The 13,748-nt window shown below is 42.8% G+C and overlaps 3 protein-coding genes across 6 annotated transcripts in view; 2 read left to right on the top strand and 1 right to left on the bottom strand.

The window, feature by feature from the left end:
- The window catches only part of tnrc6ba (trinucleotide repeat containing adaptor 6Ba), a 27,183-nt gene extending 19,933 nt beyond the window's left edge, over positions 1–7,250 (bottom strand). The window contains exons 1-4 of the mRNA XM_074620722.1: positions 7,110–7,250; positions 4,015–4,106; positions 1,856–1,877; positions 103–555 (exon numbers count right to left, since the gene is read on the bottom strand). Coding sequence (XP_074476823.1) covers positions 103–555; positions 1,856–1,877; positions 4,015–4,071 — 532 coding nt within the window. The 5' untranslated portion in view covers positions 4,072–4,106; positions 7,110–7,250. The remainder of the gene's footprint in view (positions 1–102; positions 556–1,855; positions 1,878–4,014; positions 4,107–7,109) is intronic.
- Positions 1–13,748, top strand: part of phf5a (PHD finger protein 5A) — a 373,616-nt gene that overhangs the window by 189,170 nt on the left and 170,698 nt on the right. The gene's annotated exons all lie outside the window — the stretch shown is intronic.
- Positions 7,195–13,748, top strand: LOC141758914 (putative endonuclease 4). 4 transcript variants are annotated; one of them, XM_074620720.1, is made up of 8 exons: positions 7,195–7,324; positions 8,502–8,654; positions 9,764–9,973; positions 10,144–10,326; positions 11,954–12,085; positions 12,928–13,032; positions 13,156–13,285; positions 13,488–13,748. In XM_074620720.1, exons 1-8 carry the CDS (start codon positions 7,312–7,314, stop codon positions 13,546–13,548), a joined length of 987 nt encoding a protein of 328 aa, XP_074476821.1. In that variant the 5' UTR covers positions 7,195–7,311; the 3' UTR covers positions 13,549–13,748. The 4 variants fall into 4 exon arrangements, with proteins under 4 accessions (XP_074476821.1, XP_074476820.1, XP_074476822.1 ...); XM_074620719.1 differs by lacking the exons at positions 7,195–7,324; positions 8,502–8,654 and adding exons at positions 7,438–7,568; positions 7,688–7,860; XM_074620721.1 differs by lacking the exon at positions 7,195–7,324 and having other exon boundaries at positions 8,408–8,594.

Here is a 13,748-nt window from a genome sequence, read left to right as displayed (position 1 = left end):
CCAAAAGAGAGAAATTTTAGGGGTCAGAAGGAAGAAATGTTAAAGAAATTATCTTAAAATGGATCACTTCTAAACGTGACCTACAGCATTACTAACACTTACCTGAGACAGCAGCCATGTTTGCATTTGGGCCATCCCCTCCTCCCCCTCCTCCTCCTCCTCCCCCTCCCAGCAGCATGGAGGACAGTGGCGGCTGACCCCTCTTCAGTAGCACTTTATGGTCCTGCTGGCAGCGGAATCGCGGCGGCACTTCTCTCGGCATGTAGCGCGGCTGCTGCTGAGGCGCCTGGGCTCCGCCTCCGCTACTTGTGCTGCCGTTTCCAGCAGCACCGGGGCCGCCAGCGGTGGAGGAAGAAATGGTGGTGGAGGTGGGCTGTCCGTTGGCCACCGGCAGGCGCTTGGCATTGTTGCCGCCCTGTGACGGGGAGGCAGCACTGCCAGGGCCCAAGGTGGCTGGGGATGGGGAGGCAGAAGGGGTGGGTCCAGGGCTGGGGGAGGCAGAGCTGCTCTGAGTGGCAGGAGACTGGGCAGATGCCGGCTTGGTCAAGTCTGGCACTGCAGGAAGGGCAAAGCAGAGAGGGAAACGGAGGGGATGAAATAAAGCATAATTTAACCAAGTACATCTTAAGAAAACAGTGCACAATTCATTTTCTGTAAATGTAAGCACATGAATGTTGCCCTTTTCTTTTCTCAAAACTACAACATTTAAGTATTGCAAAAGCCAACTAGAAGTGCACTCGGAGAGAGCAGACCTCTGCCAAGGCAGGTTTCATGTACGTCGCTGTGGTGTTAATGCACAGGCTGAGCGGAGTTATTAAAAAGAATTCCCGAAGCCTCATGATCCGGATCGCCACCAAAATGGATTGGATCTAATGAATTGTTCATTTTGCCACACCCCACCCCTCCAAAAAATTTCATTCAAATCCATCCCAGACTTTTGGAGTAATCCTCCAAACGGACAAACCAACAAACAAACCAACGCCGGTGAAAACATAACCTCCTTCCTAGGCATTCGGCCTTGGCGGAGGTAATTAAGACAAGCCATGAAAAGTTACCTAGCATCAAGATGGTTACTGTGGCAGAGGAATGGTGATACCAGAAATATGAAATCACGCAATATTATTTAGATATTTAATCTGTCTCCGCAGTCTCTCATCCACCACCGCCATGTTTTACACAAGCACATCATGCTAGCTTGGCTAATAGCGAATTGTTGCAAACAAGCTAAAACAAAAGCAGTCTTCTCTCTATGTAGTCTAACTGTTTAGCTTAGTTCTGCAAATTCTTGTGAACTTAGCTGCTGGTTGAGACAAAGCAGCCCTCCTCCCTCTACCAGCTGTACATGCAGGCAGTGAATCACATCAGCAGAGGGAGGGGGACAGAAAACAGGAGGATGAACTGTCACTCAGGAATATTATTTATTTTATTGACATTTTAAATTTGCTTTCAGTGAGATATTATTGAGTTTATAGTGACTTTGCTGTTGTAAACATTACTTTTGCCGCTCTAGAAACAACAGTTATATTTAAAACATAAATAACTTCTAATACTGTTCTGAATTTATTCTTGTTAAAAATAATGTTTTTTAAAAGCAATTATTAAGTAATGAAAAAGAACCTAAGAGTATAAAAGTAACGATAAAGTCCCAAACCAATAAGGAGTATCGATAAGAGTAGTAGTCTCTATAAAATCCTAACGATACCCATCCCTAATCACAATCCATTTGGACAGAAAACAATACAACTGAAAATAAAAGATCAAATGTCAGAAAACAGATAGATTACATTGGTGAACATAGCAAAACACCTGAGATCTATTATCTAAACATATAAACATACATCTCTGTGCTGCTTACCTTTGTTTTTTTGTTCTGTGACCTAAAATGATGAGAGAAAACATCTGTTACTAAATCATTCTTTAAAAAACATTTCATTCATGCAAATGTCAAACCTCAGTACAACAACATGCGCTGAGCAAAGATGAAACAGAAAGTAAAAGACAACATGAGGTTCACAAAAATAAAACTCTTGATTGTGGTCAGATAAAGATTTTCTTCTGAGTCTAGGAGTGCCAAGACAATAAATACATCTCACCCCCATTCACCCGCCCCCCTGCCCCCCAAGATCCTGTATTTGTTCAGACTTGTTATGTCTTCAACAGTATCCTCGTAACACTGCCAGATGTAATCCAAATATTAAGGTGACTCACAATTTGGTCTTCTTCCCATTAGTTACATTTCATATTTTCAAAACAGAGCAACCTAAAACTCCTCCTGGGTCAATGAAATCTTTCACAATTGTGCTAAATGCAAACTTCTGTTTTCTAATAAAAAAAATTGGTGATTTGAAGTCCTTTTTAGAATGACAAAGCTCTATTCTAAATTGCCATAACTAGGAATGTCATGAGAACCGACACTTTGGTACCAAGTCGATGCCAAAATTCTGAAAACGTGACAGTACTTGTTTTTCTACAGTTACTGCAGGTACTGTCGTCCCGCGGATGATAGTAAATGTGTTTGGGACGCACCCTATATTTTCCTTGATAATGCTACATTGCAAACAACAAATCCTTGTTGAAATTGGCAGGATGAGAGCTAGTTAACCGACCGTCGGACAGTTTGGGGCAGCCAAGTTTTTGTAGTGTGTCCTGCACCGTCGGCTCTGGTCTGCCCATGTCGGAGGCTTTTCGAGCCGATTCAGCATGTGCAGAGCATATCGGTGAAAGAAGTCACTCTTATTGGCTGTTCAGCTTAAGCGAATCAGTGTACGAGAAGAGAAATGGACGTGAGGAAAGCAAGGCAGCAAATAAAGTCCAGAGGAAAAACACAGAAGTCTCTTCTAATTTTTCATCTTCATGTCATCTGATCATTCCAATACACGGATATTTTCACAACGACATGGCCATCTGGAATGAAGCTAAGTGGTGACTGAGAGTGGTGTGAGAATGGTTGGCAAACACCGCTTTGTTTCATGTAAGTATCATAACAACGGCTTGTATTTTCGCAGTACTCTGTCTGCCGGTTTCCCTTTTTGAATGACGAATACAGACTACCGCCGCCTGCTGGTGTGGAGAGTTATTTCATCTCACGCAGGCGTAGAACCTACATGGTAGTTGACTGTCAGCTGTAGTCTTTGCAGTGTGTTCAAATGCAACTTGTCGACAAAGGCGACGTGAGGCAACGCAACAGCCCGCCTTCTTTGCATTCTAGTTCTCTGATGTCGGCTTGGTGTGTTGGGGCACCTTATTGGCTGCTAACGGCTAATGTTAACTAGCTCTCGTCATGCCGATTTCAACACGGGAAGTGCCATTATGATGCGCTCAGATCTATTAAGTAAAAATTAGTATTGGGCAAAGGTAAATTCTAATGTTATCATGATGTGTTCAAATGTAATCTTGTAAAATGTAGTTTTTGGTGAGACACTTCAATAAATCCAGTTGTTTGAAGGAGATATAGCAAGGGATTTATTGTTTTACTTTAGTTTTTTTACCATGGTATCGAATGGATATTGAGAATCATGGAATTTCACTGGTATTGGTATCGACTACTAAATTTCTGGTATCATGACATCCCTAGCCATAACTCTGCCGTGAACTATAGCCAATACACAAATGTTTGACACCACATTAAATAGTAACACATGCAAGTGACGTCACATAACATGTGACAATGAAGAGTACATATAACGATATGTACTCATATCATCATAAAGCAACATATGATAGGATATGGATGTGAATTAAATCTACACAACTTGTACAAGATAGAGTTCTTTCATGAGATGTAGATGTAAAGTAACTGCTCAGAAATATAGCCTTAAAGATGGAATATATGAATACAGTTTAATCCTAACTCATCCTAAAAATAACAACCCCAAATAAGCAAGAAATTATAAGATAATTTAAGGCCGTTTTCAAAGCTTATCATACTGCATTTGAACACAGCGCTGCCACATGTTTGTTCAATGGTGTCCAACCCAGATGGAGGAGCTTGCAAGTAATTTTGAACATGTTCACCTTCTGAGAGGCTTCCCTTTTCCTTTTTTCTTCTTTTTTCCTTTTCTTGTCTTCCATGAACTACTGCTCCTGTCCCGATACTCCTTTTTTTTCTAGAAGAAAAAGAAGGGTGTTCTAAAATGTGGTCACACAGTCGACAGTTCAAAATCACTGAGTGCTTTAACTGCAAAGTAACTCACACTGACCAATAGTTACTGATGACTGCAGCAAGAATCAAGGGAAAAAGACAAACATAACAGTCGCACTGTGGATGGAGGCCACGTGAGCCTCCATCCATGTGTGTGTAAGCGACAATGGGCTGCATGCTTGATTGGTTGAATCAGCCATCAGGTGCTAGAGCTAAGAATACTGCTGGACATGTGGGCAACAAACAGTAATTATCCCTATCATACGCATGCAGAATGCTGTAAGCTGATCACACTGGTAGGTTCAACCAATTTAGACGGTTTACAAGGGGCTTGATTTAGTCAGCCAACTCATCTTGTTAGCAGACTGACTGAGTCTGCATTGTGGCTATGGAAACCATAACAAGTGACCGACTGAAGGTCTGAAACCCATGCTGGTGCTTTAATTGTTTCTAAGATGGAGGGTGAGCAAAACTTCCGGATTAGGCTCTTTAACAGCTGTGAGACGAGAAACGCATGCAATACAAGAACACCAAATAATGCATTGTCATTAGGATCCTCAATTGAAGACCACAGAGCAGGCTGATGTGAACAAATCGAACTAACAAAACATTTTGGATTCGATACCTCAATAGGGATAAATATTGATAAACTGTAGTGCTATTTTAGGGATAGATTTTGACGCTTTAAAGATATTTAATAGACTAAGATTTTTCCCTAAAGAAAACCATTAATACTAGGGCTGTGTATTGGCAAGAATCTGGCGATATGATATGTATCATGATACGGGGGTTATGATTCAATATACTGCGATGTATTACGATACTGTAAGTAAGGAAATATATTGAGATTTTTAATCTAATTTTTGGAAAACTCAAAGTATAAAGAACACACCACCATATGCATAAAATCTGAGTACAAAAAGTTAACGTTTTTATGCAATCAGAACAGTGACAGCTGCATTTACATGCATCACAGTCCCTGTAACATACAACATCATAGCACATACACAGAGGGTGCGTATTTTTTGCAAATGAGATAAAGTATTGACCGAGTTAATCATTGCATGTAAACTATTAATTTAAAATTGATAGTGTTTTTGAGAATCGATACAGTATCACAAAACATAATATCGCGATATTTTATATTTTCTTGTACCCCTAATTAATACTGTAGATATGATGGCCATCATATAGGTGTAAGTTCACCTGTATGATGAACAGGTAAATTAATTCACTGTTAATAAAACTTTCACATTTTAATATGCTTAGAAAATGTTGTTGCCACTCTACTGTAATGTAGCAGGAAACATACAAGTGTACACCTGCATGTATCGCAGTATTATGGTTTGTGATACTGTATCGACTCTCCAAAACATCGATTTTTAATTAACCTCTGAAAAATCTGACAGCCTGTCGAAAGACCCAACCACTATTCTGTCTTTTCGAGGTTGTAGCGTGCTCAGTTTTAAAGCTAGAGTGAAGGTACTGGCATCATATGAAACTAGAAAAAACAATGTCATACTTGCATGTTACAAAGGAGGGTAAATAACGCTCCAAAGTTATGCAGTATAATATAGTTAAAGCAGTATAAATGTGTTATTTTCACCAATGTAAAATGTTGTATTTGATTTTTTTTGCATCCTGGGGTCCCTAAAAAGGCTTAGAACTACTTAATGTGGGTATCACTGTAAAGCTGAGACTCTTGCGGATCCAATGAGTCCAATTTTGTTCATGTGTCATGATGTTAGTCCCCATAATAGCCATTTTACCTAGTGACTTTTTGTCCACCGATTTTATACATATGGTGTGTCTTAATTCTATGACAATTTTCCTAAAACTAGATTTGAAAAATGTTATTAAAGTAATAGATCACCTTGCTTACAGTATCATGATGCATGATGTATCCTATTGCCAGATTTTTGCCAATACACAGCCCTAATATGTAACTCATATTAGCATGTTGAAAATCCTCAGTTTATGAACTCTAGCTTTAAATTACATACACTTAAAGAAGTGCTAGGCCGTGACGTGTCTGCTTTTAGTTGGTTTCGTTTTTGCTGTAACTCCTACAGCAGACAGGATTCCTCCATTCACACACACACACACAACGAACCTGAAGCATTATTCCTGAAGCATTCCTGACCTCTCAGGCCTGGTGCATCACACAACCACCAGACCTGATTATAATATGATATAACGAGCTGTCAGATCCGCATCAAGCCACCCTTCAAACCACTGATGTACACAACACCAGCTAATGTCACCGTACCTGTGTTGTCCTGTTATCACCAGCTCATCCGCATTTAGCTAGCTATCGTTAATACAGCAGCAGAAGATCACAGCTTTCTTATGCTAAAAAATGGGAACGCGTTCACGAAAACCTAACACACAGGGGATTAAAGTCGCCGTGCATAAACTGCATAAACAGCGTTCATCCCTGTGCTTAGAAGTTGAAACAGGCGACTAGTTTAACAGCAGCTGCTGGTAGTATATCTGGTCGACGGCTACATTAAGGAGTGGTTTCTGCTCATACTAGTAAAATACGCAGAGACACAACAGCGCCGCACATTAACAAGTTACCGACATCAACCAGGTGTCAAACCAACACGAGGTATATTAACTACTCCTTTATGTTTACACAACGGTGCTGAAGAGCAAATAAAGCCTTGAGCCACATATACCTTCTGCTAACGCACAGCCACCACACATACTGCTACACCAGAGCTAATGCTAGCGAACGTTAGCTAAGTTGCTGCTAACTGACAGAAGCTACAAGTAGCCATGCTAACGGTAGCTAGGCTAACGGCGTTAGCTCGTGTAAGCGAGCTAACGCCGTTAGCATGGCTAAGCGAGCGCAGTGGCGTTTCATTAACGAATACGTTGCACTCATTTTGCATGCATAGCGATTATGACATCTTAAAAACAGTGATACATATCTTGAACATGTCCAAGCTGAGCGGTTACTCACCTCTGGAATCACATAAGAAGAGGAGCTAGCGGTGCTAGCTAGCGGAGCTAAAGTGCTTCAGTGCTTCTTTTTCTTCGCTTTTGGAGGCATTCGTCTTCAAGCTACAAGAAACAGCGACGCCTGAGCGGACAGGAGAGTTACGTCGGCTAGGTGATGTGAATACACGCGTAAAGTAAAGCTACCGCTTCGTAGATAAGTACTAATGTTGTGTAAGAGTGTAAACCCGCTAATGTGCAGAAGAATGTAGATTTCAAAGCGCTGTGGAGTCGGTCCGTTGACGGGCGGCCATTTTGCTGCTGAGCATGAAGCGTCTCCAATGGCTCAGCCTGTTGGCAGCTGCGTGGACGCGCTGTGACTGGCTGGCTGCTGCGACCGGGAGGGATGCATAAAACACCGCATTTTGACCTTCATAAACTTTTGACACAGCCAAACTTAGCGCCACTGTTCGTTCTTTGCACGGTCACAGTCCTCCCAGATGCACGTATTTTAAATTATAGTCCCACTATAGTCATAAAGAGAGCAGCCTTTTGCAGAGATTTGCATATTCATTAGTTAACTCATAACTTTCTCTTTGATAGCATGGGTCCGAAAAAGAGAGGAGCGAGGAAAAGGAAAGCCGAGGAGGCTTTTAGAGGAGAAAAGGAGGAAGAGGAGGACACTGAGGAGAAGAAGGATGCTGAGGAGAGAGGAGGCAGGAGGAGGAAGGATTGTGGGAGTAATAAATACATTGGAGCTCATGTTGGCATTCAAGGTGAGTAAGCCATCTTGTTGGGAGTTTAAGTTATTAAAACACCCTCCTATTCCTTGTGCTGCCTCTTTACCCAGCCAACATGGTTATGTGGGCCCCACATGGGTTATGCTGGGGGTACCTGGGTACCAAGTGGGTATGGGCCCAAAATGGGCATCTTATCTGGGGCCCACTTGGATCAACTAAGTAGGTCCTAGGTGGGTCACTACTGGTAAATTAGTGCATTGGCTCAGAATGGGCAACACAAATGGGGCCCACTTGGGTCAACTAAGTTGGTCCCACATGGGCTCCCCATGTGGGTCCTAGTTGGGTCACTACTGGGAAATTAGTGCATGGGGCCGACATAGAAACTGTGGACAAACCCACTTACAACCCATATTTCAGTCCATGTAGTCCCCATGCAGTTCCCACATAGAACTTAAACCTGGGGCCGAGATGGGTTTATGTTGCCCATATTGGGCAACATAAACCATGGAATCCATGTGGGCAATTGACATTGGGTCATTATGGAACCCACGGACAATCCCATATAGGGTACATTTTTCAGCCCATTTACTACCCACATGGGCCCCACATACAAATGTTGCTGGGCATTAGCGCAACTCATAACTTTCTCTTGAAAGCATGGGTCCGAAAAAGAGGAGCAAGGAAAAGGAAAGCCGAGGAGGCTTTTAAAGGAGAAAAAGAGAAGGAAAAGGAGGACACAGAGGAGAAGAAGGATGCTGAGGAGAGAGGAGGCAGGAGGAGGAAGGATTGTGTGAATAATAAATACATTGGAGTTCATGGTGGCATTCAAGGTGAGTAAGGCCAATCTTGTTGGAGTTTAAGTAATTAACTGACCCTCACATTTCCTTGTGCTGCCTCTTTACCCAGCCAACATGGTTATGTGGGCCCCACATGGTTTATGCTGGGGGTACCTGGGTACCAAGTGGGTATGGGCCCAAAATGGGCATCTTATCTGGGGCTCACTTGGATCAACTTATCAACCAGCCCCCCAAGTAGGGTTCTAGGTGGGTCACTAATGGGAAATTAGTGCACGGGGCCAACATAGAAACTGTGGACAAACCCACTTACAACCCATATTTCAGACCATGAGTCTCCATGTAGTTCCCACATAGAACTTAAACCTGGGACCAAGTTGGGTCTTGGGTATGTTGCCCAGTTTGGGCCCTCATAACACCCATTGTACTCCTGCATGGAATCCATGTGGGTAGTTGACATTGGGTCATTATGGAACCCGCGGACAATCCCATATAGGGCTAATTTTTCAGCCCATTCACTACCCACATGGGCCCCACATACAAATGTTGGCTGGGTAATGCCATCTTGTTGGAGGTTAAAGGTCCCATATCATCCTCATTTTCAGGTTCATACTTGTATTTTGTGTTTCTACTAGAACATGTTTACATGCTGTGATGTCCAAAAAAAACTTTATTTTCCTCATACTGTCAACCTGAATATGCCTGTATTTACCCTCTGTCTAAAATGCTCTGTTTTAGCACATTTTGACTGAATTGCAACAGCATAGCGCTAGGCAACAGCTTGGGTCCATGTGTATTGCCTGTCAGCTGAACACATTCACATACACTGCAACCAGGAATAAACTGTGACACATTTAGATTTTTTATGTTTAAAACCGTGTAAAGAATCTAAATATTGTATATTTGTAACATCACGAATGGACAGAAATCCTGACGGCTTGTTTCAAATGCAGAGTTTTTGAATACGGGCTGTGTGTATTTCCCTGTGGATTGAGTGTTTCGATATTTTCACAGTATTTATATAGGACTTAAGCCTCCTTTTTATAATAAAAAAACATGAAAATCTCACTTTTCTATAATATGGGACCTTTTAAGTAATTAAAACACCCTCACCTTCCTTGTGCTGCCTCTTTATTTGTCCCCAGGTGGGATATGGAAAGCAGTGGGGTCCAGCTCAGAGATGGGTGGCAGCAGTTTCGCCCTGTTTCTGGGCTCCCAGCGGTCATGGAAGAGGCCTGCATTGGACCAGTCAGCTGCAGCCAAGTTTCGTGAGCAATGCTCCCTACAGGGGTATGACCCAGCTCACATCCTGCCTCATGGATCCTACCTGATGAACTGCGGATCTCCCAAAGAGGGTTTGTCAGACACTGATGTGTGTCTCTTGCAAATTCTGTCCTTGACTTGTCTCCCTTGCTCTCTCCCCCAGCCCTCGTCTTGCATCATTTATTTAATCTTTTCAACCGTGTCTCCTCTTCTTCTCTTCTGACAACCTCCTCTGTTTTTTGTGTTACCACGTTGCACCCAGATGTGTTTGAGAAGAGCCAGGCCCTGCTGGTGGATGAGCTCAGCCGCTGCAGCCTCCTGGGCCTCAACCTTTACAACTTCCACCCTGGCTCCTCCCTGGGCTCCATCACCACTGAGCAGTGTGTGGAGAAGATAGCAGGGGCCATTAACCACGCTCACCAGCAAACACCTGCAGTGGTTACAGGTACAGGGAGTGGACAAAGTGACAAAAGTGCTATCTAGAAATTGTTGAGACTATCAGAGGTGTTGATGCAACTCAAGGGTTATACAGCCTCAACAATTGCAGTGATTTTAAAGAGGACATATTAGGCTTTTGTGCTTGTATCCCTTTCCTTTAGGGTGTTGTATAGTTTTTTGTAAAAAGTCTGCAAAGTTGCAAAGCCCAAAGTTCACGCCAAAGGGAGTTACTCTCCCCCACAGAAACATTGCTACTGAACTGCCTGAACCGTCTCGCTTGAAGTCTCGCCTCTTCTTACGTAACATGGTGATGTCACGAAGTAACACATTTGCATAACACCTGCCTATAGCGGCTAGTTTGGCACGCCCTCAAACAAAGCTATTATTATATATACAGCCTCAACAATTATAGTGATTTTAAAGAGGACCTATTATGCTTTTGGGTTTTTCCCTTTACTTTAGGGTGTTATATAGTTTTTTGTGCAAGTAAAAGGTCAGCAAAGTTACAAAGCCCAAAGTCCACGCCAAAGGGGGTTAAGCCTGGTTTATGGTTGCCGTAGTGAAGCCGGTGCAAGGTGTTTAGTGTTTGCTACGGTTGCCAGGCAGCCTACTTTCCTTTCCGGTACCACTCTTTGATTTTTTGCTTATCCACAGAATTATTTTTTTTGTACACTGTTACCGTACACCATTACCGCACACCGTTATCATTTGTACCACCGCTTTGGAGCATATTGCAACAAACAACACGCTGAGCATAAACACCTCTGTGCATGCTTTTAGTCTATGGAGTCCCTCGCCATGCAAAGCTTTACTCTCCCCCACAGAAACACTGCTCCTGAACTGCCTGAAACGCCATGCTTGAAGTCCCACCTTTTCTTCTGTAGCGTGGTAATGTCACCAAGTAACACATTTGCATAATACCTGTCTAGCGGCTAGTTTGGCACGACCTCAAACAAAAGCTAGTTAGAGCGGAGCTGGAGCGGAGTTCGAAGAGTTTGGTTCGGTTGACCAATCACAAGTATGCACCTGAAGATGAACATAATAAGTCCTCTTTAATCCATACCTCTTGATGGCTTTGTCAAGCAGAGAACATTATGAGCTTCACTGTAACAGGAACTTACTTATACAGGAACTTAGCGAGAGAACTTAGCAGTCAAACCCAGTGCACACAAATTAAATGTCACTAAAATCACAATTGGTGGGTTAATCCCTTTGCATGTAATTAATTTTAATATATTCTTGACCCTATTTAGGAGGATTAATATTTTACTACCACAAGTCAATTATCAAAAAAAATTAGACATGTCATAATGTCACACAAAACCACTTGACCTCAGACTGACTTCTGTGTTAATGCATAACTTGCATTTTGCAGAACTGACTGCAGGCTTGACACCGGTGTTGCATTACTTGTGATCCATGGCAGTGATAGTCCTTTTGACTCGCATACCCCAAATGCCTCTGCAATACGCTGCAAAAACTGCCCTCAGGCTGTATTTCAGGAATGAACAACGGCAGCCAAACCCAATTTTTGATGTGTATCAGGTGTTGTAGCAGGTTGGGGTAAATATTGGAGTTGAATAGATGTGTCAAACTGATCGTGCCTTCTTTTCTTTTGCCGCCTATGCGGTCAGTGTTGGAGAACATGAGCGGTCAGGGCAACACGTTGGGTGGTAAATTCTCTGAGCTGAAGAACATCATAGACAAAGTGAGAGACCAGACCAGGGTAGGAGTGTGTCTGGATACCTGCCATGCCTTCGCAGCAGGTGAGTGAAACACAAGGTTATCTTTTTTGTCCCACAAAACCAACAGAAATCCAAAAGGGAAAACGGTTTACCTTTAGTTCATAATTTGCTAAAACTCCATGGTATAAACCATAGACTTTATATAAAGATGGACGACATGACAGCTTCCAAAAGTGAAGCCAAAATATGTCGATCGCCCCCTGGTGGCTGGCTGCAGTATAGTCATAAATTCTGCCCCCTCCATGTTAGAGGATGGGACATGGGCCAAACTAAAAAGTCAAAGTACACCTCAAATACATTTTTCCGAAAGATGGTTTCTGTCATTTTAGGTAGTTTCTCATCATGCTGATGTATGTTCTGATAATTTTGGTTTTCATAAGTTATTTGATGCTATAATAAGGGGCTGAGACATCATGATTGACAGCTGCTCTGAGTGAAGTAGTCGCGAGCCGGAGGCTCGAGAGAAGATGTAACTTAACTTTCCATAACCGCCACGAGTCTGTGTAATACAACATGTGATCATAAATATAGTTATAAAGGTATTATGGTTAATTGTTGTCTTTCTAGCCAAACCGCTAACGTAGCAGCTAGATGGCTCACGCTAACAAGCTGCGGCCGTGCTCGGCTCGGGATTGGCTCGGGCGGGTGTTTGGGCAGGACCTTGTTACCACGGTTCCACCGCCCGATCACTACTGCGCAGACTCTGGCTCCAAATTACATCAAAATCTCAAGATGGCAGCTCCCGTATATGGGATATTTTGGTTTCACTTATGTACAGTGGGAGGAAGTGGAGACGCGTCGTCCTTTTATATATACATACATTTTTGTGTTGGAGTCTTTGTTTCTTGTGTTGGATTGTGTAGGATATGACGTGGCTGCAGAGGGAGGAGTGAAGGCCATGCTGGATGAGTTTGATAAGGAAGTGGGGCTCCGCTATCTTAAAGCCATCCATCTCAATGACTCTAAAGGTACAGCTTTTGGACGGATTAGATAGACGAATTCATTGAGTCCGTATGAACTTTGTGACTTTTATGAATTCAGCTCTGCTTCGTTAGCTCTCACTGTCCTTTCTGTCTTCTCTTTTTTTGCAGGTAAACTAGGCTGCAACCTGGATCGCCATGAGGACATCGGTAAAGGTCACATCGGAATCCCTGCTTTCCGAGACATCGTCAACGAGCCCAGACTGGACAACATCCCTCTGATACTGGAGACACCTGGACGGTGAGACAACTGCAGACGAGGGCTCTTTTCGTGAACAGTGAACATATCTTTATTGACTTAGAAAATGTGAATATTCATGGAGAAGAGTGCACAGTCTGTTCTGACTGAGTTAAATCAATCATGTTAAATCATTTATGGATGCCATTATGAGGCACCGGCTCAGGTGCAGTTTTAACACGACTGTTGTGTCCTTTATCCACAGGCCAGGGTTCGAGTATGCCGAGCAGATTGAACTTCTCTATTCCCTCTGTGAGAAAAAATAGTAAGCGCCCTTACTGATGAAGAGGCCCTGCTAAACTGAAGCCTGTGAAACCACAGCTCACACGTCTGTTAGGAGAATTGAAGTGTTTGTCAAGGACCAAAGAGGCTGGGTGCTGAAGCCCGTTTCACTTTGTTCGGTTGTTAATCACTGTGTGAACAGTTCCGAACATGAGCTGAATAAATGTGTTGTTGAAAGTTTTCA

This window comes from Sebastes fasciatus, chromosome 20 (assembly GCF_043250625.1).
Source record: "Sebastes fasciatus isolate fSebFas1 chromosome 20, fSebFas1.pri, whole genome shotgun sequence".
Lineage (NCBI taxonomy): Eukaryota > Metazoa > Chordata > Actinopteri > Perciformes > Sebastidae > Sebastes > Sebastes fasciatus.
The sequence above is the reverse complement of the archived record's forward strand: the minus strand, read 5'-3'. Positions and strand labels throughout refer to the sequence as shown.